The sequence below is a fragment of the Vigna unguiculata genome, chromosome 6 (assembly GCF_037176805.1).
Source record: "Vigna unguiculata cultivar grain cowpea cultivar isolate G323 ecotype 2 chromosome 6, ASM3717680v1, whole genome shotgun sequence".
Classification (NCBI taxonomy): domain Eukaryota; kingdom Viridiplantae; phylum Streptophyta; class Magnoliopsida; order Fabales; family Fabaceae; genus Vigna; species Vigna unguiculata.
In genome coordinates, this window is record NC_140797.1 from 46,079,204 (window position 1) to 46,104,460 (window position 25,257).

Here is a 25,257-nt window from a genome sequence, read left to right on the forward strand (position 1 = left end):
AAGGGAACACCATTTCAGTTCCCTTTTGAAAGAGTACAAGTTATCATCTAATAATTAATTCCTGACAGATTATAGTTACTTATGCCACCACCAAAAACCAGGTTTCATTTCAACATTTATCACTTCTTTTTATTGGTACCACATTTATGTTATTCAAATCCACATCATATTTGGTTTGAATTTTAAATTGAGATGGTCGACTATCCCAGAATTTCATAAACACATTCATACATCCTTAAAAGAAATGACATACGCACAACATCCTTTACTTGTCCTGAGGTGTTACGTCTTGTCCCTCTAAAGACAAAAAAGAATGTAAGATTGAATACCAACATGCATAATGTTGGTAATCTTTTTGCATAATTTTCTTCTGTGCCCCAAACTTTCGGATTTTAGTTTTTTCTAGGTGTCCAAAATGCATAAACATTTTTCCACGGGTGAACGCTTTTCAAGATTTTATAGTTACAACTTCACAGCCTAAAGGCAGATTCACAAATTACGAACTAACATTTGTACCAGAAAAACATCACAGTTATAGGTTCAACTTGAAAAGATGCCTAAATATTCTGCGGAATATCATCATTTAGAATTTAGAATTAAGTTGAACTTTGAAATAACCTTAGGATAAAAGGAATGGAGGGGGAAATCAATATATTCCTATGTATTATCTGTATTGTTAAAATGCAAAAAGACATGTACATGAAGTGAAAAGAGCTGGTGTCACCGAGGTCCAGAAAGCTCAATGGCTTCAATAATAAAGGAAGGTTCTTCATGAACATCACTATAATTTTGTGAGAAACTGCAAGTCCTTTCACCATATAGGTTAGTCCCTCCTTGTGACTCCTCTGCCCGCACTGACTGTCCTACCAGACCTTCTAGAATCTTCAGAACTTCTGACATCTTTGGTCGCAAAGTGGGAAGTGACTGAGTACACTGTAGAGACAAATCCACTGCTTTCTCCAACTCTACAGGATCAAAACATCCCCTCAAATCCCTATCTGCTAACACTTCCAACCGTTTCTCCTCATATAAGGTTCGAACCTGCAGGAATTCGGTAGCTTCCTCAAAATTTATGATCAATGCAAACTCTAGAATATAAAGTCATGAATTTCTCCAGGCTAGATTTTGAGCAAGACACACATAATGTTTCAGTATTTCACGACAAGTGTATTAAGGTGAAGCAGTATTATTGGCAAGCTAGCAAGGTCTTAAGTAAAGATTATTATCACGTAAAGACCAAAGTGGCAAACATGAGATGATGTAAAAAAGTGAGCTCCCAAATAATTTAAAGAAACTACTCACCCAATCAAGAATCATTCCCTTTTGGACCTGAGCATTTCCGGCATCAAGTGCCTTGTGTCCTGTTATGAGCTCCAAAAGTAATATGCCGAATCCAAAAACATCTGTTTTTTCAGAAGACTGTCCAGTTGAGAGATATTCTGGAGCAATGTGACCTACTGTCCCTCGCACTGCAGTAGTTACATGTGAATCCCTTTGATCTAAGAGCTTAGCAAGACCAAAATCTCCCACCACAGCTTCAAAACTTTCATCTAACAAAATGTTTGCAGCCTTAACATCCCTGTGGATTATTTTTGGATTGCATTGTTCATGCAAGTATAGAAGCCCCCGTGCTGCTCCAAGAGCAACGCGCATTCGCCTGTTCCAGTCCAATGATGGCTTTTCACGGCAAGTCTCTGTTTGAGGACAAGGGAGAAGAGAAATTCATTGAAATCAAGAGCCATTGGAATTTAATGTAGGAAAGAATGTATTAAAGGAATAAGCTGCATGAATTATGGTGCTATCACAAGATTTTTTTTGCTACAAAAAGTAAACATTTTAATAACTATTACAGATCATACGCTGCCATTTGAAAATGATTAGTTTCTGAAATCCTGAGTAAAGGAATCATTACATGTCACTGATTTGAATCTCCTAAATTCCACTGTAAGAGGCATGTGAATAGCAGTTACATTACTTTACACAACCTTAAGTACAGAATTGAATAATATGAAACAAACCTCTCAAGCGATCAGCAACACTGCCATTGGGCATGTAAGGATAAACAAGTAACCTTTCATCCGGTGTCATACAGAATCCATAGAGACGCAAGAGGTTTCTATGCACGGCCAAGCCAATCATCTCAACTTCTGTTTGAAACTGCACTTCTCCAGTATAATTGGGATCTTTCAACCTCTTTACTGCCACTAACATTTTATTTGCAAGGCATCCTTTGTAGACAACACCAAAACCACCTTGCCCAAGGATATTTTTTGAATTGAAATTTCCGGTGGCAATTTGCAATTCACGGAAGGAGAACCTCTTCAGATGGCCAATATCAAATTCACAATCTTGCTCCACTTCAGATGTCAAGTGTTCGAGTTCAAGAGTGAGGAAAAAACCAGTGAGCAATATGTGCATATTGTTAGAATGTTTTGCAGAATGAAGAAAAAAGGTAGGAAGTTGATGTCAGAAAGTACCATAAGATGTGTACAGAATGTTTGATCTGTACCAATGCAACCAAAATACAAGAAGCACCACTGAAATTACAAATGTGCAACTAAAGCCAATAACAACAGCAAGCACCCTTTGGTGATGACCACCAGTCGACTGAGATGACCCTGTATCTGTAGTTGAATAATCCCTTACATGTACTTCGATTTACTGATTACTAGGCTTTAATATACACAAGTTAAATGTACATTACCATTAGCTGGTTTTGAAAAGCCCATACAAATTTGAGAAGAAGAGGTGCAGAGGAAGCTGTTTCCTGAAATACTGCAATCAAAGAAGTAAAGTGTCAAGTAATGCAATAAACAAGAAGGTTAAATATTTAGAAGAACGAAGAAGAAGTTAAGCCAATGTGGTAAGGAATGTTTAATGTATTAGCTGACTAAACCATTGCAAAATTTGGAAAGGAACGACTGAACGTGCAGCTAGTACATGTACAAGCATTTTTCATTGTTTCCTTAAGAATAACAGACGGGGAAAATAATACAGCATTAGAAAACTGACCTATAACCTTTGGCTAAAATTTTTGGAGTGGGACCACTGAGATTATTGAATGACAAGTCCCTACAGCATTAGGTACAGTAATGAAATGAACATTTTCACTTTTGAGGATCTAAGACGTAAAAATACAACAAAATCGTGATACAGAGCATACAAGAATGAAAGGTCTGTCAGATTAGCAACAAGCTGAGGGATCTGTCCAGATAGTTTATTTTTGCTGAGCCGCCTGAAATACTTTGCATCAATAAATTAGGAAGTAATCAATTAGAGAAAGGCTATTGAAATAGCCAAACAAGAAACAATAATATCATAAACGATAAGTCTATTTGTCAGACCATACTCACAAGTAACTAAGATGAATCAAAAAGCCCAATGAATTAGGAATTTCTCCATCCAGCTTGTTACCAGAAAGGTCAAGGGTTTGAAGCTCTAAAAGCTTTCCTATCTCAGTCGGAATAGGACCAGATAACTTATTGTTCTGCAATAACCTAAGATAATACAATGGGAAAACAAAGTGATAAGCAAAGCTGGATATATAAATGAATGTCTATTATAGTTTTTGATAAAATAAAAAATCTCCTTGCGTTATACAGTATCAAATAAAAATGAAGGTGTCAAAAAGACAGTCACAACGAGAAAATTAACATGGTAAGTGTTAACCATAGACAAACTAAACAAGGTATTCTACACACTATCACGTTGTCTTTTTTGTTACTCGCAGTCTAACTCTCCCAATAAATATTTGGACCAGTCCCACCCACCACATTGATTACTTAAAGCTTAACCTAAATTGCGATCTAACCCAAGAACCACTATTATGGCACTAGCTACCAGTCTATGAGGTCGGTGCAATAGCAGCCTAAAAAAAAAGAATGCATTTTGTAGCTAAAAAGCTTAAACAACCATCACTTGTGTCTGTAACTAAAAATAGAAAATGGACTTTGTTCACAGACATTGATGATTGACCCAAAGTGCTCAAAGGGAGCACTCAAATAACACATTGTACATCTTATATTCTAAAATACACATCAATATCATTACAGCTAAGTCAACCCAAAAAAAAGAGTGCACATTCGAGAATAAACAAGTATCCACCATTCAAGTTGCAACTTACAATGTATGAAGGTGGCTCAAATTACCAATTCCTGAGGAAATCGTACCGGATAAACCCGCACTGGCCATCTCCCTGCCAACACCATCAAATTGTCACCAATTATCAATACCCTCGTGGCTTGAGACTCAAAGATGTATAATTTGTTGCATTAGTCACAACCAAAAGAAAGGAAGCAAGACAAAAAGACTTACAGGGAAACAACATAGCCCTCGGCAGAGCAACCAACCATGTACCAAGTGCAGGGGTCAACAGAATTAATATCCCAACCATCCATAACATGAAACTCATCATACATCTTACTCTTCATGGACATCAAAGCAGCCACTGATAATACCAAACAAAAGAATCCCTCACTGAAACTAAGTTAGAAATGTGAGAAGCAAGGAAAGAAGAAATGCCAAACCTTCATAGTTGACACCCTTTGGAGAGAGAAGGCTATCAGTGCCCTCCACAAGAAGAACCCAGTAACACAGGAAGAGAGAAACGAGACAGGAAACCACTTTGGCATCTTCCATGAAACAACAACAAGAACAACTGATTCAAGCAGTGAGGAGCAACAAAGTTTCCAACTTTTCTACTGGGATCTTCACTTTTACCCTCGCTTCTGAAAAAGAAAAAAAGCATAAAAACAAGCAAACCCTTTTGGAAAACCTCTCCGTGCTTGCTGCGTGGAGTGAAAAGAAGGTGAAAAGAACCATTATTTCTTTTTCTTTTTAAATAAAATAAAATAAGAGAGAAAGAAAAAACAAACCGAAATGAATGAAGATGATGAGAGCAGGAAAGACAACTCGAGATTTGGAAATATGACAGTGATTGTCGCTTGGTCTGTGAGGTACGACTACAGTGTTTACCTTCGAGGCCATGATCCTGTGCAGAGAGTCACGTGAACTTCTTGTTCTGACACCATAGGTTGACTGTTTATTTGGTTATAATCGTTGGATATTTTTGTTTAGGATTGTGATGATGAATGAATGGTAAGATGGGTGTAGTGGAAAGTGTTAATGATTAAGAGGAGTGTGAACGAGCGTGTGTTAGCGGAAACTGGAGGCGCGAAATTTGATGGTTAAGTGATATTTTAGTATTTCGCTATATTTCGAAGATTTAGAAATTGCATGTCTCGGAGCTCAAGGAAGGAACACTTCTACAAATGGTTTGACTCTGAAATGCCAATAACATCCAGTATCATACTTTTTAATTGTTTGCATCATGGTACTTTCAATATTAACACTTATGAGATAAGGTTGATCCAGTTTTGGTATGAAGTCGGGTACCACTTTATTCTAAAATCAATCCATCTAAGGTTAATATGTTTTGTTTAAAACCTTTGAAGGGGTAGTATAAATTTTAGCTTCTCTTCTAATAAAGCTTTTTTGTACCTTGAATAGAAAGTGTATCCAAACATGCTAAGAAGAATATTAAATTAATGTCTGATAAGAAGTCTCATATAAGATCAATAATTAAGACTGTCATAATTGATTTACTTCAGAATCCATGAGTAGAGATGTTTGTGAACTAATTCAATTTAATGTCATTTACGATCATAAATAAAATTTACAAAATACTTTCATTATACTATACTGTATTTGAAAGGTAATTTAAAAACTTAATTAAACTTCTTTAACTTACATAATCTTAAGAGTAGTCAATGATCTTCATGATGAAATAAGAACAGAGAACTTTTGTTCATTGGATAAACTTGTATGTCTCCTTTTTATAAAATTAGTGTTTTGTTCCTTTATATTTAAGGTTGGTTCTGATTTTGTACTTTACTTATCTATTTATTTAATTTACCCGTGTTATAAATTTTACTGTGTTTGCAGGCTTGTTATATTCACCCAAAAAGAGCACCAAAGAAGAGGTTGAACAACGAGTTAAAGAGACCAGAAGATCTAGTTTATTGTTCCATCAAAATCTCAATTTGGTATATTTTAATTATAACCTGGATAGTCTAAAACATTTAATGAATTACTTTTCACACCAAATTAGGCAAAGAACAATTGTGAACAAATATGCTTGGTGTTACTCCCAGAACTGTAGAGTATACAATTCATTTTTTCGTCGTCATCTACATTCAAGAAAATTCATCTGCAAAATCCTTAATCGTGTCGACTTCAAAAACAACTCTGCTAGCAACTTGTTTTGTTCAACCTTAAATAAGAAATTGAAAGACCAACATATAATAATTTATCCCATCCTTCCATCACAATAATTATTATACAATCAATATTATCATATAATTAGATATCAGTATAAAATTACTTTATAATAAGTAAAATATCTTTTCTCTAAAAAAGGGATAACAACATATGAATTTGCAGCAATTAAAAACGCAACGTCTGGAAACATTTTCAGAATATATTATATAATGACAAGATAAAAAATTATGAGAACTGTTAGTATCAAATAGCTAAAATACAAGAAACAAAAAATTAAATGTGGAACATTATTAGAGAGCAGCATTAAAGAAAGGAAAACAGACAGATAGCAACATTACATTTCAAAAGGAAAGGAACTGGTCAACAACATTACAAAAGGCACATTATTAACAAGGAGGAAACTAAACTAAACCCAACAACCCCACAATTAAAATCCACCCTCCATTCCCTCCTTCCAGCCAAGGCTTTTAATTTTCCCCCTTGCATAAGCATTCTAAGTTCTGACCATTTCAGGCCAAGTATACTACTACTACATCATCCCATATAGACGTTTACAATAAATGAGGCTATTTGCCTCAGGAAATAAGATCCAAAAGTGGCCACAGAATCAAAAGGAGTATCTATATATATATGCCGATATATCAAGCGCAGGTTCAGCTTGAGACTACACTGGCCAGATAATTTAAACAAGAATAACAGTGGCACTTTCGTTTAACTTTTCGACTAGTATACATTATGCCCCTGGTAGCTTATCATCATGATCCTATGGGATGAACAAATTGTATCCCTATTTGCCGCTTCACATGGTCAGGTATCAACTTGTTAACAAGCTCTGGAGATGCTCCAGTTAACTGTAAACAGGAAGGATTACAATATAGTTGTCCATCATTTAGGATGTTTAGGTTGGATGTTAATGAGGGGAACAGTGTATATATATTTCTAATGCATTGCTTTGTGTACTCTAAGAGACAAACACAAGATGACACACAGCTCAAAACAACCAGACAGATATATAAAGCTTAGAAAATAGAACTATGGATGAATGCATCTTTTCTGATTCAAAAATAGTATCAATCTATTCCTTTGAAATTGTCTCTACAAAAAAATTGCTCCCAGAGCATATGTAAGACCAAGAAGGATATTTTAAGGACTTACTTCCTGTTTGAAGTTAAATAGAGGAGGAAAAGGACGGCCATTTGGCAGGTGAGCATTAGTTTCTCGAAGTTCATCAAAGAAAGGATGTACACATGCTTCAAGCTACAAAACAAAATTAGATTCTTCTTAAACTGATGTTCAGGTTTTCTAAAGAAAAAAAATCATTGATTAATAAAACTCAGAAGAATTATAGACTGTGCACATAATGGCATTAGGAAACTAATTAGAATATACAAAGAGGGGATAGAAAGACAATCACACTAACCGCAGTACACCGGAGACTAGGGGAGTACTGCAAAAGCCGAGATGCAAGATCAATAGCTTCTGGAGGCATCTTTTTGTGGAATATCTACACAATTTTGACGTGTTAGAATGTCTAGGCCATTTTCATATTAATTACATTTTATTCATCCAACAATAAACAATTGTCTGAAAGGGGATAAAATTATAGACCTTGTGCCATGGGTGTGCTTTTATCTGTGGAAACCTGAAGTCATTGTAATTGGGATTCATACAGCGTACTTCCTCGCGAGTTGGTGTGCCAAGCACCTACAAAACATTTTTTTTAAAGATGACTTCTAACAAGGAAGGCTTGACTAAGGAACATAAAATACATGTTGACATCAATTGTACCTTTATAATATGTACAAGCTGGTCTACTGCGTTTTCTCCTGGGAATAATGGCTGCAAAAGTTTAAATTGCAAAAGTTTATAATATGTACAAGCTGGTGTACTGCATTTACTTCATTTAATGGCAAATTCAAATTCATAAAATAGTATTATTCTAGAAATAATAATTAATTATCAATGAGACGAACCTGGCCCAGAAGAAGTTCAGCAAGGACACAGCCAGCTGACCAAATATCGATAGAAGTTGTATACTCTGTGGCACCAAATATAAGTTCTGGAGCACGATAGAATCGTGAACATATGTATGATATATTAGCTTCGCCCTTCACCTGGTGAGACAAAAGAGAAGGTCAGAACAAGAAACACTTCAATGGAAAAATCAATTATATATTAGCGAAAACTAATGATCCTGGATATTGTAAGATGAGTAGTAGTCTCCCACTCCCAGTAAAACACAAGCTGAATGAATACAAGACATCACAAAAACTCCAAAAAAATAAAATATGTTGTGCTACACTACAAGTCAACAAAGAGCCCCACGGCTTCGTGTTGAGCACAGCAAGACATCAACAGAAGATACAGAAATCAAAACAACGAAAAAATTGGACCTGTTCCATCTAAAGTACATTTTTTTTTGGCCATGGGTAGGTTATTGGTTGACATTCTATGCTAATACTTTGTCAATATAAAAGATAATGGTTTGTGAAAAAGATGGACAAAAACTAAGCATACCAAAGCAAAATAAGACCTACTAGAACTTTGGCACTTCCAAAATCACATAGCTTTACTTGGTGTGTAAGAGGATCCACCTGGAATATTCACAGAAACACATTAAAGCCAGAAATATTGACTATTTTTTTAAGAATAAATCAGACATATATATATATATATATATATATATATATATATATATATATATATATATGTGTATATGAAGGGGAGATAAGCAAATCTGAGCCATATAATCCTACATGGATTGTTAAGATTAAAAGTTTATTAAAGTCACCCGATTTAAAAACTCAAGTTACTTGTATATAAATCTTGACCATTTTTAATAAGATGCAATGGTCAATATTTACTTCTCTCACTCTCTCATATAAAGAAGTTCTCTCACAATATATATACATATTAAAAAAATACGTGAACAAACCAGAATATTTTGAGGCTTCAAGTCTCTGTGGCAAACTTTGGGAACAGTGTGAATATAAGCCAATCCCCTGAAAATCTGCAAGCATGCCACAAACTTCTATCAGGCATCGTTTAAATAAATCAGAGATATTTATATACCATCAGAAAGTATTAGGCATACCTGGTACATGTAAAGTTTCACATAGATGATCGGCATTCTTTGATTAGCATTGCTATAGTGCTTTAAGACTCTATACATGGACTCCGGAACATATTCCATCACCAAATTTAGAAAAAGTTCATCCGTACTTGTAGTTGAAAAGAAACAATGCTTCAGTGAGATCACATTTGGATGATCCAAGACACGCATTAATTGTAGTTCACGGTTCTTGTATCTTCTGTCCTGTAAAACCTTTTTAATGGCCACTGCCTCCCCAGTTTCCAAGCATTTTGCCTACGAGAAAAAAAAAATATTAGCATGTGACAAAGATAGCAAGAGTAATGAACCAAGTATGAAACAATTAGCATACCTGGAAAACAATTCCAAATGAGCCAGTTCCTACGACTCGTTCGGCCTTGTAACTAATAGTCTACAATAATGATTGTAAAAAGACATTAAATTTGCAGTCCAAGATAAATGTCATATGACATTTTTAACAACCAAGCAAATAAATCAACATAAGCGTAATATTATCAGCAGAACGGAATTTACAAAGATCATACCTGTTTGGGCTCCCCGTTTTTGCCTCCAATTGTTGTAGATATGATGTGACCAGTGAGGGAATCATTGTCATTGATGACAGAGGAGGACATCTCCTTTAAATTTGTAAAGGTATATAAAATATTAGAATACCAACCTTCTTCACAAAATATTTCAAATAATTGCTAATGTTATCAGAAGGAAGATAAAAGTTGGAAGAATACACTTAACCAATAGGCAGACACATAAAATAAACTAGGTGGAGACTACGATGATAAACAGCGTGTAAAAGTTGGAAGACTCGGTGGAGACTATGATGGTAGACAACATACCCAATTAAAACATCACATTTAATAACTCAAAAGTTTAAGACATAACGTGAGAAAAAAACAACGGGTGAGCAACTTCAGAATGATATTTCAGAAAATTCAGTGGTGGAAATATTATGTTAAGAAATTATTAACATGGAACCAAGAACTATAACAGCACTATGTTAAGAGTTCAAACTTCAATTGAAGTTGTTGAAAGTAAGAACTGAAGGGAGCACAACGAGTAATGTAACTAAAATAAATCAAAATAAAGTAACAGCTAATGCAGAGAACAGAAAACTGGATAAAAACAATTTTTAACAGAATCAGAAATAAAAGAAAATCTCGTGCACAAGTGGCAAAGGAAACGATTACAAGTTCAGGACAAACAAGAAAAAACCGAATCGCTGAGAACGCAACATCGACACAAGATTATAATATACAAGATCAGAGTACGATACAGGTGTCGGAAACAAACAAATCTCAACTCAGTAGAAAATCCAGTTCAGAACCTCTTTCAAGAAAAAAAAATTGAAACTTCACAGAAAACCACAGATCAACACAAAGAATAGCAAAACATGGGTTTTCAGCCTTAAGCTCAAAGAAAAAACTTTCAGCCAAGAAAAAAAGAATTTCCATCTCCCAATAACAAACCCCTACATCCCCTTTTTCCAACCTAAAAGGAATAAACAAGAAACAAATAAATAAAAAAACAAAAATTATGCATCTCACTCCCACATGATTTCAGCTTCATCCACTAACCAACGAGGAAATCCCAAGAGACATTTTGGACTCTCCCATTTCTGGGTCATACGCTTTCTCACCAACCATACAATCAGCATATTAACAAGACTATAAAGATAATTTTTTGAGCTGGAAAAGTACCTTATCCTCAGCCATGGCAGAGGGTAGAGAAAAGAGGAAGAATCTAAGAAGAAGAAGAAGAAGAAGAAGAAGAAGAAGAAGAAGAAGAAGAAGAAGAAGAAGAAGAAGAGAAGGGAAAGAGAGGGTACGAAGGAAAAGGTAGAATGGAGGACCTGGAGGACCCAGTAAGAGAAAGACAAGTCCATGTGATCACAGCTCTCCTTTTTCCACTCTTTTCTTTTCTGTCTTCGTACCATTTTTATTTATTTATTTTCGATTTTTCCCGCTTTTATTGACTATCTTTGCAGATTAGGAAGACCTCGCTGTTAACCACAATCATTAGGTGTGCTTAACTGAAATGATAATGATAATAGAAACATAAACAAATTAAATTAATTAATAGGTACGTAATTAATAACACGATGATGCTTAAGTTTCCTGTTTTCGGCTTTAGCAGAGCCTCTCAGCGAGTTGAGGGCCCAAAATGATTATGTCATTTAATCATATAATTAGGTCCACTCTCGCACATCACCCAATTCACTTTTAAATTTGGGATAATGTATATTATGTTCTATATATTTTTAGTGCATGTAGAAATAATTCTATTAAAAAATAAATATTATTGGTTTCATTTCAGTTTATTTTTATTATTTTTGTTGTTTTGTTTAGGACATTGGTATTTTACGTGGAAAATAGTTTTAAAAAACTAACCGTATGTTTGTTTCCGGACACAAAAATGCTAAGGAAATAAATATTTTGAAAGTGTGAGAATTGAGGATTAAAAGAAATATTGAGACATAGAGAAAGTCATATTACTTTTGTCTTTGAACTTTCTCTATTCGAAGGAAAAATATTATTTAATTTAATTTTTCTTTCATTTTTTACTTTTTTTAATTCTCAATTCAAACGACCTCGTTTTTCTCTCTCATTTTCTTAATTTTTTTCTTTTTTCCTATTATAAAATTCACTCCTTAATTCAATTACACCATAAGAAATTATAACTAATTTAAAAGTTGAGTAACTATATTCGTCTTTATATTATTATTTTTAGTTATATGAGAACAAATAAATATTTTATCTATTATTATATATCTCATTTTGAAATCTGGTTCATCCAACCAAAATCACCATCACATCTCGAAAACCAGTAAAGTCACACACACAAACGAATTTTGTAAATACATTAAACATTGAAAAAATTGGATTTCGAAATTTAGTGTAACCTTAATCACATTTATAAACGCGGTGGAGAGAAATGAAGAAAATAGGTGGAAAAGGAAAGTGAGATGGGATGTTTACCCAAATCAAATGAAGTCATGACTTTAAGGGTACTTTTGTCTTTTTAAAACAAGTTGGGGGTGTAGAAAGAAAAACGTGGGGTGGAGGAAGAAAAGTCCCCTCACACACAGGTCCACCAATTGATTGGATAACGCAACTTTTTAAATGTATGAAATATTTAACCAATATTAAACTTTTCTCTTATGAGCCCACCTGTGTCGGATAAGTACAATTTTTTTTTTCGTATGATTTACGTAAATAATTTAAAGTATGACTTATGTAGATGCAAGTTTGACTTCTTTCGGACACTGAATGAGAGCAACTTTGTACGTTGTACAGAGATTTATTTTAATTTTTCTTATTTTAAGAAACTAAAATAAATACGTCGCATATTTTTGGAGGATAAATTTGGATATAAATCCTTTAACAAATTTTACTAAGTCTTTATTTGTTTCATTCTTAATTTTAGCTGGCTTTTGTGCCTTTTTAAATCATTAAAAAAATACAACGCATTGTCTGGAAAAAAATTACAGTGTAAAGCAAGCATTTAAACATTTTACCAACCAAACAACTGTTAATGAAATCATAATTAAGACAATCAATAACGGGACTGTGAAACCTCAATAAAAATCGAAAGATTAAATCATATATGTATTTTTCAGAATTAAAAGTAAAATTTAAAATGATTTTTTACCTGAAACTTTCTGCTTAAAAACTGCTTGATTTGATGTTGAAATAATAAAAAGAAAACTATTTATAGTCTAATAAAGTGTGTTGCCACACAATTCTATGACAACTTTTCCTAAGCTAAAAATATATAACAATATTCCTCGTCTTATGATTTTAATATGATTTCATATACACTAAAATCAATTCTAGATCCAAGTGAAATATTTGTTTAACTAATTCGATCATTCAAAAACCAATAACTTTCTATTTATTTAAAATTACAAATCTCGGATAAGTTTGGTTAAACTTAATAAGTATTTCTAAAATGGTTAAAAAAACACTCATCTAGGAAGTAAATATGATTTATTAGTAAAAAAGGACAGAGAAAAAACTGTTTTTTTTTTCAAAGTACATTAAAAAGAAATATGCGTAGACAAACTTACCCTACTTTTCAAATAAGTAATTCTCTTTGAAAAAATGATTTCAAAAACATTTATTTTGACTTTTCACCAAAATAATTGAGGCTAAAGTGAAACGGTTATCATTGGAAGTATTAAAAGCCCGCCAAACCATAAACTACAAGTAACGTAAACAAGCCAATGTTGTTGAAAGAAAAAACTATTCAGAGAAGAAATGAAAAGGAACAAGAAGTTGTTGTTGTTGTGGGTAGTGTCACTCCTTTCCTTTGCTTGTCAAAGATGGAATTTTGAAGTGGGAAAGCTGAAAATGCGCCCCAACACCTGCTGTCTGTGTTGTGTTTGGTGGGAAGTTGTTGTTCCATACACATTCTCATTCTTATTCCATAAGGTATGTTTTCAATGCACAGTTGGGTTTTCATCTTTCGCTTGGATTTCACTCATTCATCTACTACTTTCTCAGCTGCTGCATATCTCCATCACCTACTTCTTCGCTTCACTTCGAAACATACCTGAAAGCTCCACTCTTCTGCTTAATTCCCTATTGCCCCCACCAAACTTGAATTCTAATGGAATCCATATTAGTCAGTAAGACACCATAAACATACACCTTTTCATGCCTCTCAGAGTTCCTTCTTCTTGTTTCAGTGACCATTTATCTTTGTATGGGAAAAAGAGAGGGACGAGGCTTATGTGAATAGTTAAAGTCGTAAACTTTAGCTACTTTAAATTCAGCTGATAGGTAGTGGTGTAATGGGGAAACAAGGGTCTCATAAAAGTCTGCGTTCTGAGTTTCAGGGTTGGCATTCCAAAACTTTGTTGCTTCAGGGTCTGAAAAGTGATTCTTCAAAATGCAATTCTTGTAGGGGGATCTATGTAGGGAAAAAACACATCAGAGCCATTGTTGTCATGTTTGGATTGCTGGGTTGCCTTTTCCTTCTTGACTCTCTTATCATCTCATTTTTTGAGTTTACCAATCTTCAACCCGTTTCAGCCCCAAATAACTCAAGTCTGTTTCAGGTACAAGTACAGAATCTCTTGCGTGCTAGCACCCTCCTCGAACTCATATATGCAAATAATTTTAGAGATTATCTTTATGTGTTCATACTTATTCTTGAGGAAATTGTGTTTTGAGTTTCTCAATTTTCAATAAGAATTAGTCTTAGCTTCTGTATTTTAGAAGGATAATTTTAATCTGAGTATTTTTGTAACTAGTGAATTTTTCCCTTTTTGGTGATACTTAAGATATTAGGACCAAGAACAGAATTCATCAATATAAAAAAAAATTATTCTTTTCAAAACTAACACCAATTTGGACCAAAAATTGAAAGACATAGATAGAACGCATTTTATCTTTTATTTTATTAATCATATTGATGGATGGTGGAGCTATTGAACATGAATTTTTATTTATCTTCATAGTCCTTTTCTCAGTAAGCTGGTTTCCTTTATCTTTTACATCTAACGTAATCTGATGTCAACCGTGTCTGTACAACTTTGTTCTGAAAATTAGAAATTTTAACTTCATGTGGTTCAAAGTTTCCAACCGACTTTTCTGCGTGTGATTCAAAGTAATCTACTACTCGAAAATGGAAACAATTTTTCTACATTTTAAATGTGATGTTTCAGAACATTTGAGAGTAAATTATGTTTACTCGTGATGCACGTCTCAAGTCTGTATAATTCAAGTTGTCTTGTACTCAAAATTTATGTGATATTTTGCTGATTGGCATATATAACTAATGTATGTTTTAATGAAAAGGGTAGAGATTCCTACATCTACAGAAAACAATCGCCAGTATATATGTATGAACGACTTCTAAACTTGGCTTCCAGTGCTCTTGCAGAGGTTAGGATCAAACTTACAGATTCATGTGCATATGTTTGGATATTTCTTTTCAACATTTGAAGTTTATTTCTGTCTTTTGTTACCACAGAAGGAGTTCAAGCAAGAATCATCCAATTTATGGGTGGAACCATTTCGGCAGGCATCTTCATGGAAACCTTGTGCAGAAAGAAAAGTTCAATCCAATTCGGGTATGTAATAAAAACATGCACAAAACTTTTACGACGTGTATTTATTCTTATACTTTTATATCAACAACTTGAGGTTTCAAATGTAACTTATTATCAGAAAATTATTTGCTTGGTATACTACTCTGTAACTGGTTTATAATCTGTGACAGGGAAGCCTGTGCAAAGTAATGGCTACATCTTAATCAGTGCAAATGGTGGTCTTAATCAACAACGAGTTGCTGTAAGTACAAGCAGTTAATTCATATCTTTCCAGACATTCACATAACTAGACGCATACAAACACTACTAATCCTATCATTGTGGAGTGGAAAAGTAACGGATCTTAAACAATGAAATTAAGTATTGTACTGACATAACGCTGGCTATCAACTATCAAGCACGTAGTTAATTACTCTACTTGTGATCAAATATGATCTTTTATCCTTTCTTTTTGACATGGTTTTGGCATATCCAATAATGGAAGTAATGAGACTACTGTAGTGATTACAGATTTGCAATGCTGTTGCTGTGGCATCTCTCCTTAATGCAACTTTAGTCATTCCAGAATTTCTTTACAGTAACGTATGGAAGGATCCAAGGTACGATGTGTTCGGTAGTAAAGTAAAAACTGAACTTTTCACTTGCGTAATGTGATTTCAATAGTTCAATGTTTTCTCAATTATCAAAATCTCAATTTACAGTACGATTTGGAGTTATACACCTGCATTTGCAGTATTTGATTTCAATTGAATGGCTCAACAATTTATGAAATAGTTATCTAAAAATTGCAGCCAGTTTGGTGACATATACCAGGAGGAGTATTTCATGAATACCTTGAAGGATGATATCAATATTGAGAAGGAACTTCCACCTCATTTGAAATCTCTGGATGTAGAAGCGATTGGTAGCCAGGTTTTGTAATCTTTCATTTGATGTGCTTTAGAAGACAGACTAAAATCGTTATAACAACAACTTCAATAAACACCTTGCTTTTTAGATTACAGACGCAGATCTTACCAAGGAAGCAACAACTGCTGACTATATCAAAATTGTGCTTCCTCTTCTTTTGAGAAATGGAGTAGTTCACTTCCTGGGATACGGAAATCGACTGGGTTTTGATCCATTGCCTTCTGATATTCAGGTCATAAGTTTTACCTTGGTTGTCTAGTTTTAAACAGGTTACTACTTTGTTGGAAGTTTGCCTTTATGTACAATACTATGTTGTCGATAGGACTGCCACTGGTTTACCGTATACAACTTAAACAAAAATACCCCTTTTTCTACTATCAGATATCTAATCCTCGATCATGGAAACACTGATGAGAAATTCTATTCGATAGTTGGTAGCTTCAAATTTCACAAATTATTTTCCACCAACCTCTATCATTTGAAGAGATATTCTTCATTTTCATTACGTAGTAATCAGATCTGACCACTTGAATGAACTAAGTGTTATCTGCATCAGATCTGCACTCGTTTGGTGTACTTTTAAGGTTCAAATTTAGGATGAATTTTTATATGTTTGCAACAATTCCATTTGCAGAGGTTAAGATGCAAATGCAATTTCCATGCTTTGAAATTCGCGCCAAAAATTCAACAACTTGGCTCGATATTGATCCAAAGGATTAGGAAATATGGTGCTCGACGAAGCATGTTAGACACTCAATTGCTGGGAAAGTTCATCCACAACAACCAATATCATGAAGGTAAAAGGGGCTCAGCAAAATATCTAGCTTTGCACTTGAGATTTGAAATAGACATGGTAGCCTATTCCTTATGCGAATTTGGAGGCGGGGAAGAAGAGAGGAAGGAACTTCAAGCCTATAGAGAAAGACATTTCCCACTGTTTCTTGAACGCTTGAAGAAGAATTCAACGTATGCATGTTTCTACCATATGCTCTGCTATATAATGTTTTTAATGGTAAATATCCTTGCCGTTTATCTAATTTGTTTGATGCACTTGCTATTGATGTTTATAGCTCTATTTCTCCAATGAATTTGAGAAAACTGGGAAGATGTCCATTAACACCAGAAGAAGCAGCACTTGTTCTAGCAGGTCTAGGTTTCAAACCCGAAACTTATATTTACTTGGCTGGTTCACACATTTATGGGGGAAACTCGAGAATGGAACCCTTCACTAGCCTCTATCCTAATGTGATCACAAAGGAAAACCTGCTTACAGACAGTGAACTAGCACCTTTCAGGAATTTTTCTTCTCAGGTAATTTCGTATTCTCTCCATTATCTTTGACAATAATGATCTCACTCAACCATTTTTTTTAGTATCCACTCAGATTACTTCACCGTTCACTGATGTTCTTGAAAATATATGTAAGATTTTAATGAACTGTATGAAGTGTACCCAAGTACATTTTAAGGTTCAGAATCAGACAAGCACTTCACTTAGGAGAGAGTTTATTCTCAAGAAATTTTATCTGGGACAGTATTGTCAACTAAATATTTTCACAATACTAAATAACTATAGTAACTTTCATGTGAATGCAGTTGGCGGCTCTGGATTTCATTGCATGTGCAAGTGCTGATGTATTTGCCATGACTGACTCTGGTAGCCAACTTTCATCATTGGTATCTGGATTCAGAACCTACTATGGTGGTGATCATGCTCCGACATTGCGGCCAAACAAGACAAGGCTAGCCGCAATTTTGAGGGAGAACAACACCATAAAATGGAACAGGTTTGAAGTCAGAGTAAGGAAGATGATTCTGGAAGGTCAGAAGGCTGGCATTAGGAGTTATGGCCGAAGCATTTATAGAAACCCCAGGTGCCCTCAGTGCATGTGCAAACACCATTAGATACTAGCTAGTCCTTACATCAACACTTGTTAATAAAAAAACACTTCCTTTTTAGATTCAATTTCTTTAGCCATTGATTCTTTTCCCCATGTATAATATGTTACTCTCGATCCTATACATAGAAAATAAATTGGCTTCTTTTCTCAAAGAATAGATTCTATTAGCATTATTGTACTGATGTGTTGAAATAAGATCCAAATACATAAAATAAGAAAATAGAAAAACAATGAAGTGATTGAAATTGAACACATGATAATGTATTTAGTTCCCCTTGATTAGGAGGCTTGAGCATGTCATAGAGAAACTTCATTAATGACCCCACAGTGAAAACTTGGGGCAGAGTCATGGTTTGTCTTTAGCCTGTAAAAAAACCAGCTCAAAATTATATTTATTTAACCGAGCCAAATTTAAAAAATTGAGCTTGAGATGGTTACAAATTTTAAAGCTTGGGTTTGGTTCATTACTTGGTTTATGATTTGAATATTTTCTTTCTCTTTAGGTAAAATTTGGTCAATAGATTAAGTATTTTAGAAACCTGAGAATATATTTAATAACATTTTATTAGAATAACATAATTGTTGTATATTTTCTTTCTCAAAAAGATCTTAAATGATGTTTTAAAAGGAAGTAACATTTATATTCATACATATCATTTAAAACAAGACTCTTGAAAATTAACATCAGGTAGTATGTGTGTGTAAAAGATGTTAAACAAAATTATATTCTTTTTAGAATATATAATAAATTAAACAGCAATTGTTTAAGTGATACATATATCATGAGTGCAACTGAAGGTCAAAATTGATACACCTTGCAATCAACATCAATGGTTGTACGAATGGTATGGAAGCGGATATGAATCATATGATTCTTGCAATTCTGATAACTACGCTCGCCACACAATAAAAGGACAGAGGAAAAAATAAAATTACTAGAAATTTATCTATAAACTGAAAACATTTTACATTTGAAATAGACAAAAAATAATATTATTTAGTGTTTTTGAATAATTTATCATTTGCAATTCTTTAAGGCGTGATAGCCTTATGATTCTTAAGCCCTATAAGTGAAGAGTTTCAAAATTTCCATATTTGGGAAAGAATATTTAACCATTCTAAATTTGATTGTTTTTAAAATAGGTACTATCAACGCTAGATTTATTTTAATTAACACTTAAACTTTATTTTCTTTATAGATAGACATCTTAAACTTTAGTTTGATTCTGATTCATCCTTAAAATTAACATGTATTTATATTTTTTATCGTTAAAGAAAATGTAAAAATAAATGCGTATATGCCCATGTTTCTATTATAGTATATATGGAATATGTAATGTTTGAAATCTTATCTCATCTCTGTAACCAACTTTAGTGGAATCCAGTCACTGAGTTATTCATTTGCTCAAGGTCAAAAGTAAACCGCTTCCCATAAATAACTTTCAGAAAAATACTGAACTGTCTAAAATGGCTGAATTTGTAGCATATTTGGAAACAGATGTGGATGTAAAGCAAAAGCTAAAAAGAGCTCAAAAACTGAACCATTCTACTTTAGTTCAAAAACTGAAGCTCAAAAAGTGCATCTATCTCTATGTATAGTATGGTATGTAGAAAGAAATTTAGAAAGAATGGTATTGATTATTTTTTTTGCCAAAAATAATCTAATTTGTGATTTCCGTTTCTTTTGTGTTCATAGGAAGTGATGTTAAAATATTTAACTAAAAGCTTTTTAATTCCACGACTTTTTAACTCCATTCACATTATTGTTTGAGTTATGTACATAAAAAAAGCATTTCAAGAATTATTATCCAAGAAGATGAAATTAGGGACACGGAAATCTAGCGGGCTGACCAACGTTAAAGAAGCTGAAAGTGAAAGTAAAGTGGAAAGTGACGTGCAAAATGTTAGTAATTATTTTGTGATGCAGATGAAAAATTTGAAATCAATGTTCTTCCGTGTCACGTCAAAGAATTAAACATTAGCAGAAAAATGTTAGTCCTAATTATCTATTAATAAAAGAATACAGGGTTAGGGTTCGGTTAAAAATTTAAGTATGAGTCTAAAATTCTACATTGATCAGATATAAGAAAGTAGAGCATTATATAAGAATAAAGATTCATAAACTCATTGTCTTAAGATTTTGGGTTGAGAGTGATATCAATTCCTTATATGATTGAGCTCGTATCTCATTGGTATTTGTTCTTCTTAGTAAAACTTCTTCTTATAAACCTAACAAGTGGTACGAGAGTCGATGGTTAATACCGACTCAAACGAGTGCGGTACCCGTCACCGGAACATTTATTTGAAGGAAAACAAGAAACACGAGCTTCAGAAAATTCCCTAATTCATTGTCCCAATAGTCAAAATAGTTTGACATAAACTACCCAATCCCAGTGGAGTTGTACGCTAGTTGAACAATGGAATGCTAAATATATCTATCACCACTGTATATAATGCGAATGTAAACACCTGAAATGATTAAATATAGGATTTTTCAAATCCCTTTTGATGTGGGCGAACTATTATTTTTGAATGATTCCATGTTCCGTCGAAATCATGGTATTTAGCAAAGAAGTAGATGGAACTTTTGAAAGAAATTAGCGTAGAATGTTGACAATGAAGATTGTGAGCTTACCTAATGAGATGAGAAAGAATGAAAACAAACACGTTATCTGTAGCAAGTGGACATGCAAAAGCATAGGTGAATCTATCTCATCTACCCTCTTTGTTTCTTTCAGAGGATGTTCTTTCCTAAACTAAAGAGAAATAAATTAACACTAGAATAAAGTAAAAGCAAACATAAATAAAAGGGATAAAGAATAAAAATGATACAAGTCCCTCTTAGAAGAGACAATTAATAAGTGGGATTCTCTGCCCTATGCAATATGTAATATGTATGCATGCTCACCAAAAAACAGACACTTCTTTTTCTCCACCTTTCTCTCTTTTTCCCTTTTTCTTTTCTTCCTCAACTTTTGGTATATACATTGCAATCATAACCATAAACATATATTTCATTTAATGCAATTTCCAAAAAAAAAATTACATGCTCCAAAACTCCATTGCCAGATGGCATGCAACCAGGAATTGAGTTGCTCATCTAGGTTTAGCGTGTAAAATGGAAAACCAATTCGCTTGGCCGAGTGAACTCAGTCGAGTCCGTTACTCGGGTGAATATCTTTGAGCAGGCCCAATACCTGCTGCATCGTGGGCCTCTTTCCGGGTGACTCCGCCGTACACAGATACGCTACTCGGAGGCTCTCCACCATCTCACTCTCCGACTCGCCGCCGCCGAGTTTAAGTCTCTCATCCAGCGCCTTCACAGAGTGTCCCTCCCTTACCGCCTTCCTCACCCAAACCACCGTCTCCGCCGTGCCGCCCCTCCCCGTCAGAAGCTCCATAAGCACCACACCGAAGCAGTAAACATCCGTCTCCGTCGAGCAGTTCGTCGCGGCGGCAGCGCTCTCCCTTCCAAACTTTCGGAACCCGAAATCCGCGATTCGCGGCTCGAAGTCGTCGCCGAGAAGGACGTTGGAGGTGACGAGATGGCCGTGAACGACGGGCCTTGACCCGGCGTGGTGCAGAAACGCCAATCCACGCGCCACGCCCACCGCAATACGGTGGCGTATTGGCCAGCCCATCTTTTCCGGCGGCGAGGCTCGAGAAACGGCGCCGTTTTGAATAATCTCCCATGTGTCACCGCTCCAATCCTCGACATTAGTCTCCCCCGCCGGTAGTTCCTGCAACCACCTACCCAAATCACCGTTGGACATAAACTCGTACAACACCAGCTTCTCCTTCCCTGATAATAACAGTAACAATATTTCAAATTTTCAAATTGTAAAAATTGCATGCATGAATATCTATCTACACGTAATGATAGCGAGTGGTAGAAGTAGGTGGAAATGGTTACTGAATAGGTTAACTTAACGAGTGCGACGTTACAAAAAATTAAAACCCGTGAGGCATTTAATGTGAGTAGGTTAAGTCAAAGGACACTGGTGTGCGCAGTTATAGATCAGAATTTTGGAACCTATCAGAAAAATAAAAACATTGGCCTAATTCATGAAAGTAGGGTCGCTACCTGCAATACAGTAACCAGAGAGGGGCAAGAGATTGGGGTGTTTGAGTTGAGCAAGGTCAACGAAGAGAGCGACAGCGTCATCATGATGGACGTCTCTGGCGTTTTCGATGACTTTGATTGCCACGTGGATGTCTCCGGTTAAGACAGCGCGGTACACGGGCCCACACCTGCCCTCAGCCAGGAGAGAGTCCTTGCCAAAGTGTGACGTGGCAGAAATGAGGTCCACGAAGGTGAGGTTCATGAGAGGCTTCTCGAACATGACCACGGGTGCGGAAGAGGGTTCTTTCAGGTCAGCCACCCATGATGTCCCTGATTCTGTCTCGAATGCGAAGGGTCCCGATTTCTCCATCTTCACGTTCACTGGGACCGGCTTAGAGATCGCCCACTTGTTCTTTTTTGCCCATTGCCTCTTCCTTCTGCAACGCCACACAACGCACATGCACAGTCCGACAACCACGAGTGCCGAGGCACACGACAAGGCCGCAATCATGCTTCTTGGTTTCTGTTTTGACTTTTGCTTTTCTCTCGGCCTCTTCTTCTCCGCCTGGATGTGGTGGGACCGTTCATGTGGTGGGGTTGAAGTTGAAGCTGATGTCCAGGTTGCACCTAGCTTTGGCGTTTTGGATGCGGTGTAGCTGAAGTTATTACCAGCGTGAATGAACGCCGATTTGCCGAACTTTTTGAATCTGTCTAATGCGGTGGATGCTTTGAAGTTGTTGTGGGAGATGTTCAAGAATTGTATGGTCTTCAAGGGAGGGAAGTCCGAGGGGAAGCTACCGTTCAAAGAGTTGTTTGAAAGGTCCAAGAAGGATAGTGAGGTCAGGGTGGAAATGGGTTTTACGCTGCCTTTGATGTTGCAGTCGGAGAGATTAAGGTATTGTAGATTGGTGAGGTTTTGGAACCCTAAAGGTAAAGTTCTGAGGTTGTTGTGTGAAAGGTCGAGGCTTTTGAGGTTTTTAAAAACAGAGAGATGAAGCTGGTTGGTAAACCTGTTGTATGAGAGATTGAGATTTTTCAGCGATGAAAAGGAACCGTTTTGGGATGTGGGGTTAATGCTCCCTCCGAACCTGTTCTGAGAAAGGTTCACTACCGATAAGGATGAGGTTGTCCACAACCAGTTTGGTACCTGCCCTTGTAAGAAATTCCCAGACAGATCTAGAACCTCCAACTTGGACATGTTCCTCAGATACTTCCACGAAATGCTTCCACTTAGGTTCCTGAAGGAAAGATTTAGTCTTTTAATAACAGCAGCATTTGAACAATTAGAAGCGCTTTGGAACCAGGAAGAGTTGAATCCAGACACAGATTGAAACGCCTTTGACACCAGCTCCTGGTCTTCATTTTTGCATGAATAATATTTAGAGTCCACGAGCGCAAGCAGTGAAAGGAGAATAAAGAACGTGGAAAAGGGCTTCATTTTCTTAGCTCCACCGTCTCAATGTCGTGTCCCTATTATACCCTGATGGTTGGTGTGAAAGAGAGAAAGGCAATAGAGAAAGAGGGGCCGAGGGTGGGCTATAGTTGTTGGCCAAGTGGGACAGTTGGTGGTTATAGTGGTAGTGAAGTGGGAGCAACGGCGTCAAGCGTTTTTGACGGAGGAGTTAACGGGCACGTGAGCGTGGTTATTTGTAATGGTGAAAAACCATTAAATGGAAAATGTACCATAGGTGTTGACTGCTGAAGAGGTTTGAGATCACCGCATGCCAGTCAATGTCGCTTTTTGTTTTACTTTCAAATGTTTTGCTCTCTGACAAAATTTCCCACGGTGAATTTCTGTGAAACCAATGCTGCCATGGAGACTAATGAGTGCGCTGTAATAAAGTGGAGGGTTCAGACAGAAGAAACAATGAGTCTGTGATGTATAAAAAAATACAATAGCCCTTAATTCAAATAGATTTGAAGGTGACCGAAAGGGATAGGGTCCCAGTTCTTTAATTTCTGATTCAGAAGGTTAGAAAGATCAACAGAGAAGATGATGTAATGCTAAACATGCTCCCATGGCCATGCAATAAATTATCCAATCTCAGACCACACAGTTGACAACACCTAACACTGCCAGGGCCTGGCCCCTCACTTGAAACTCCACCTCTCTAAATATATTTTACTATGTAATTTTAAAATAATTTGTGTACATTACTTATCTAATATCAATGTTTCTTATTACTGACAATGATGGGAAAAACATGAAGGGAACGTTGCTATACTAAATACCTCAACAGAATAACAGATAGTTTAGCTGTATAAAGAAGCCATAGTTAAAACTGTTGTAAATTAGTAATTACTAGTAAACATACCGAGTCTTCTGAAAATTTTAAGGTTGTAGTACTAGTATGCTTGGTTCTACTGCATAACATGCAATTCAATTTTGTTGGATAGCAGTTGTTTACTTGTCCAATGCAAAGTGTAGGAAACTGACCACTCAAATTTAGCAAAAGTTGCAGAGTGAGTCCAGATTTTAAGGAATGGGCTACAATCCTTATTGGGGTTAAAAACAAGTTGTTCTGATGGCAGAAGCAGAAGAAATTTAGTTTGATAGTTTTCATTCTATTTATGTTTTTGACAACCATTCCTACTTCAGCAGGTGTTCAATAATCAACAAGAGCCAAGTCTTCAATCCTGAGGGTTCCTTTCTACTAAGAATTAAATTATTGCAGTCACAGTTAACTTCCTGCAGCATAAATAAAAAAGGTTACGTTGTATCTAAGAAGCGGTTGACAGAGTAACTCTTGGATTAGTCATGGGTGAAGAAAATACAGTAAGCATAAGAGAACAATTATTTTGATTGCATGCACTATTGCAGTCATGAATGCTTCATTTACCTTTTGACTAAGCTAGTTTTTCTGGTTTAAACCATGCCTAATCAATTTGATTGTCATAGCTATAAGACAAAAACAGATAGAGACCCAATTGATTGCTATGAC

General features: G+C 35.4%; 4 protein-coding genes across 6 annotated transcripts; 1 reads left to right on the forward strand and 3 right to left on the reverse strand.

Moving 5' to 3' along the window:
• Positions 1–564: 564 nt before the first annotated feature.
• On the reverse strand, positions 565–5,306 carry LOC114189249 (Leucine-rich repeat protein kinase family protein). 2 transcript variants are annotated; one of them, XM_028077974.2, is made up of 12 exons: positions 4,875–5,306; positions 4,527–4,727; positions 4,315–4,447; positions 4,124–4,195; positions 3,354–3,497; positions 3,164–3,235; positions 3,013–3,072; positions 2,705–2,775; positions 2,478–2,624; positions 2,019–2,357; positions 1,303–1,694; positions 565–1,041 (listed from the first exon to the last, which is right to left on the reverse strand). In XM_028077974.2, the coding sequence occupies exons 2-12, from the start codon at positions 4,636–4,638 to the stop codon at positions 721–723; spliced, it is 1,863 nt and encodes a 620-aa protein (XP_027933775.2). In that variant the 5' UTR covers positions 4,639–4,727; positions 4,875–5,306; the 3' UTR covers positions 565–720. The 2 variants fall into 2 exon arrangements, with proteins under 2 accessions (XP_027933775.2, XP_085531025.1); XM_085674899.1 differs by lacking the exon at positions 4,875–5,306 and having other exon boundaries at positions 4,315–4,476; positions 4,527–4,797.
• Positions 5,307–6,582: 1,276 nt separating this feature from the next.
• LOC114189254 (shaggy-related protein kinase eta-like) lies at positions 6,583–11,146 on the reverse strand. The gene is made up of 12 exons (XM_028077980.2): positions 11,086–11,146; positions 9,916–10,008; positions 9,723–9,782; positions 9,374–9,646; positions 9,215–9,289; positions 8,817–8,873; positions 8,253–8,393; positions 8,068–8,118; positions 7,888–7,983; positions 7,700–7,783; positions 7,435–7,536; positions 6,583–7,130 (listed from the first exon to the last, which is right to left on the reverse strand). The coding sequence occupies exons 1-12, from the start codon at positions 11,098–11,100 to the stop codon at positions 7,035–7,037; spliced, it is 1,143 nt and encodes a 380-aa protein (XP_027933781.2). The 5' UTR covers positions 11,101–11,146; the 3' UTR covers positions 6,583–7,034.
• Positions 11,147–13,942: 2,796 nt separating this feature from the next.
• Positions 13,943–18,407, forward strand: LOC114189250 (O-fucosyltransferase family protein). 2 transcript variants are annotated; one of them, XM_028077976.2, is made up of 10 exons: positions 13,943–14,447; positions 15,190–15,276; positions 15,365–15,464; positions 15,614–15,684; positions 15,954–16,042; positions 16,235–16,355; positions 16,441–16,584; positions 16,987–17,318; positions 17,423–17,663; positions 17,948–18,407. In XM_028077976.2, the coding sequence occupies exons 1-10, from the start codon at positions 14,181–14,183 to the stop codon at positions 18,254–18,256; spliced, it is 1,761 nt and encodes a 586-aa protein (XP_027933777.2). In that variant the 5' UTR covers positions 13,943–14,180; the 3' UTR covers positions 18,257–18,407. The 2 variants fall into 2 exon arrangements, with proteins under 2 accessions (XP_027933777.2, XP_085531026.1); XM_085674900.1 differs by having other exon boundaries at positions 14,314–14,447; positions 15,195–15,276.
• A 2,628-nt stretch (positions 18,408–21,035) lies between these two features.
• On the reverse strand, positions 21,036–23,827 carry MEE62 (Leucine-rich repeat protein kinase family protein). The gene is made up of 2 exons (XM_028077973.2): positions 22,337–23,827; positions 21,036–22,054 (listed from the first exon to the last, which is right to left on the reverse strand). Exons 1-2 carry the CDS (start codon positions 23,751–23,753, stop codon positions 21,402–21,404), a joined length of 2,070 nt encoding a protein of 689 aa, XP_027933774.2. The 5' UTR covers positions 23,754–23,827; the 3' UTR covers positions 21,036–21,401.
• Between the last annotated feature and the right edge of the window lie 1,430 nt (positions 23,828–25,257).

Excerpts from the sequence above, each read along its gene's own strand:
- LOC114189249 (XM_028077974.2), bottom strand. The coding sequence starts at position 4,638 with ATGGAAGATGCCAAAGTGGTTTCCTGTCTCGTTTCTCTCTTCCTGTGT. Across the intron at positions 3,236-3,353 it reads TTGATTCATCTTAGTTACTT|GCGGCTCAGCAAAAATAAAC; the intron begins GTGAGTATGGTC and ends AAAGTATTTCAG. Across the intron at positions 1,695-2,018 it reads TGTTGCTGATCGCTTGAGAG|AGACTTGCCGTGAAAAGCCA; the intron begins GTTTGTTTCATA and ends GTCCTCAAACAG.
- LOC114189254 (XM_028077980.2), bottom strand. Across the intron at positions 8,874-9,214 it reads TGAAGCCTCAAAATATTCTG|GTGGATCCTCTTACACACCA; the intron begins GTTTGTTCACGT and ends TGAATATTCCAG. Across the intron at positions 7,537-7,699 it reads CTAGTCTCCGGTGTACTGCG|CTTGAAGCATGTGTACATCC; the intron begins GTTAGTGTGATT and ends TTTGTTTTGTAG.
- LOC114189250 (XM_028077976.2), top strand. The coding sequence starts at position 14,181 with ATGGGGAAACAAGGGTCTCATAAAAGTCTGCGTTCTGAGTTTCAGGGT. Across the intron at positions 16,356-16,440 it reads TAGAAGCGATTGGTAGCCAG|ATTACAGACGCAGATCTTAC; the intron begins GTTTTGTAATCT and ends CTTGCTTTTTAG. Across the intron at positions 17,664-17,947 it reads TCAGGAATTTTTCTTCTCAG|TTGGCGGCTCTGGATTTCAT; the intron begins GTAATTTCGTAT and ends ATGTGAATGCAG.
- MEE62 (XM_028077973.2), bottom strand. The coding sequence starts at position 23,753 with ATGAAGCCCTTTTCCACGTTCTTTATTCTCCTTTCACTGCTTGCGCTC. Across the intron at positions 22,055-22,336 it reads CTCTGGTTACTGTATTGCAG|GGAAGGAGAAGCTGGTGTTG; the intron begins GTAGCGACCCTA and ends TGTTATTATCAG.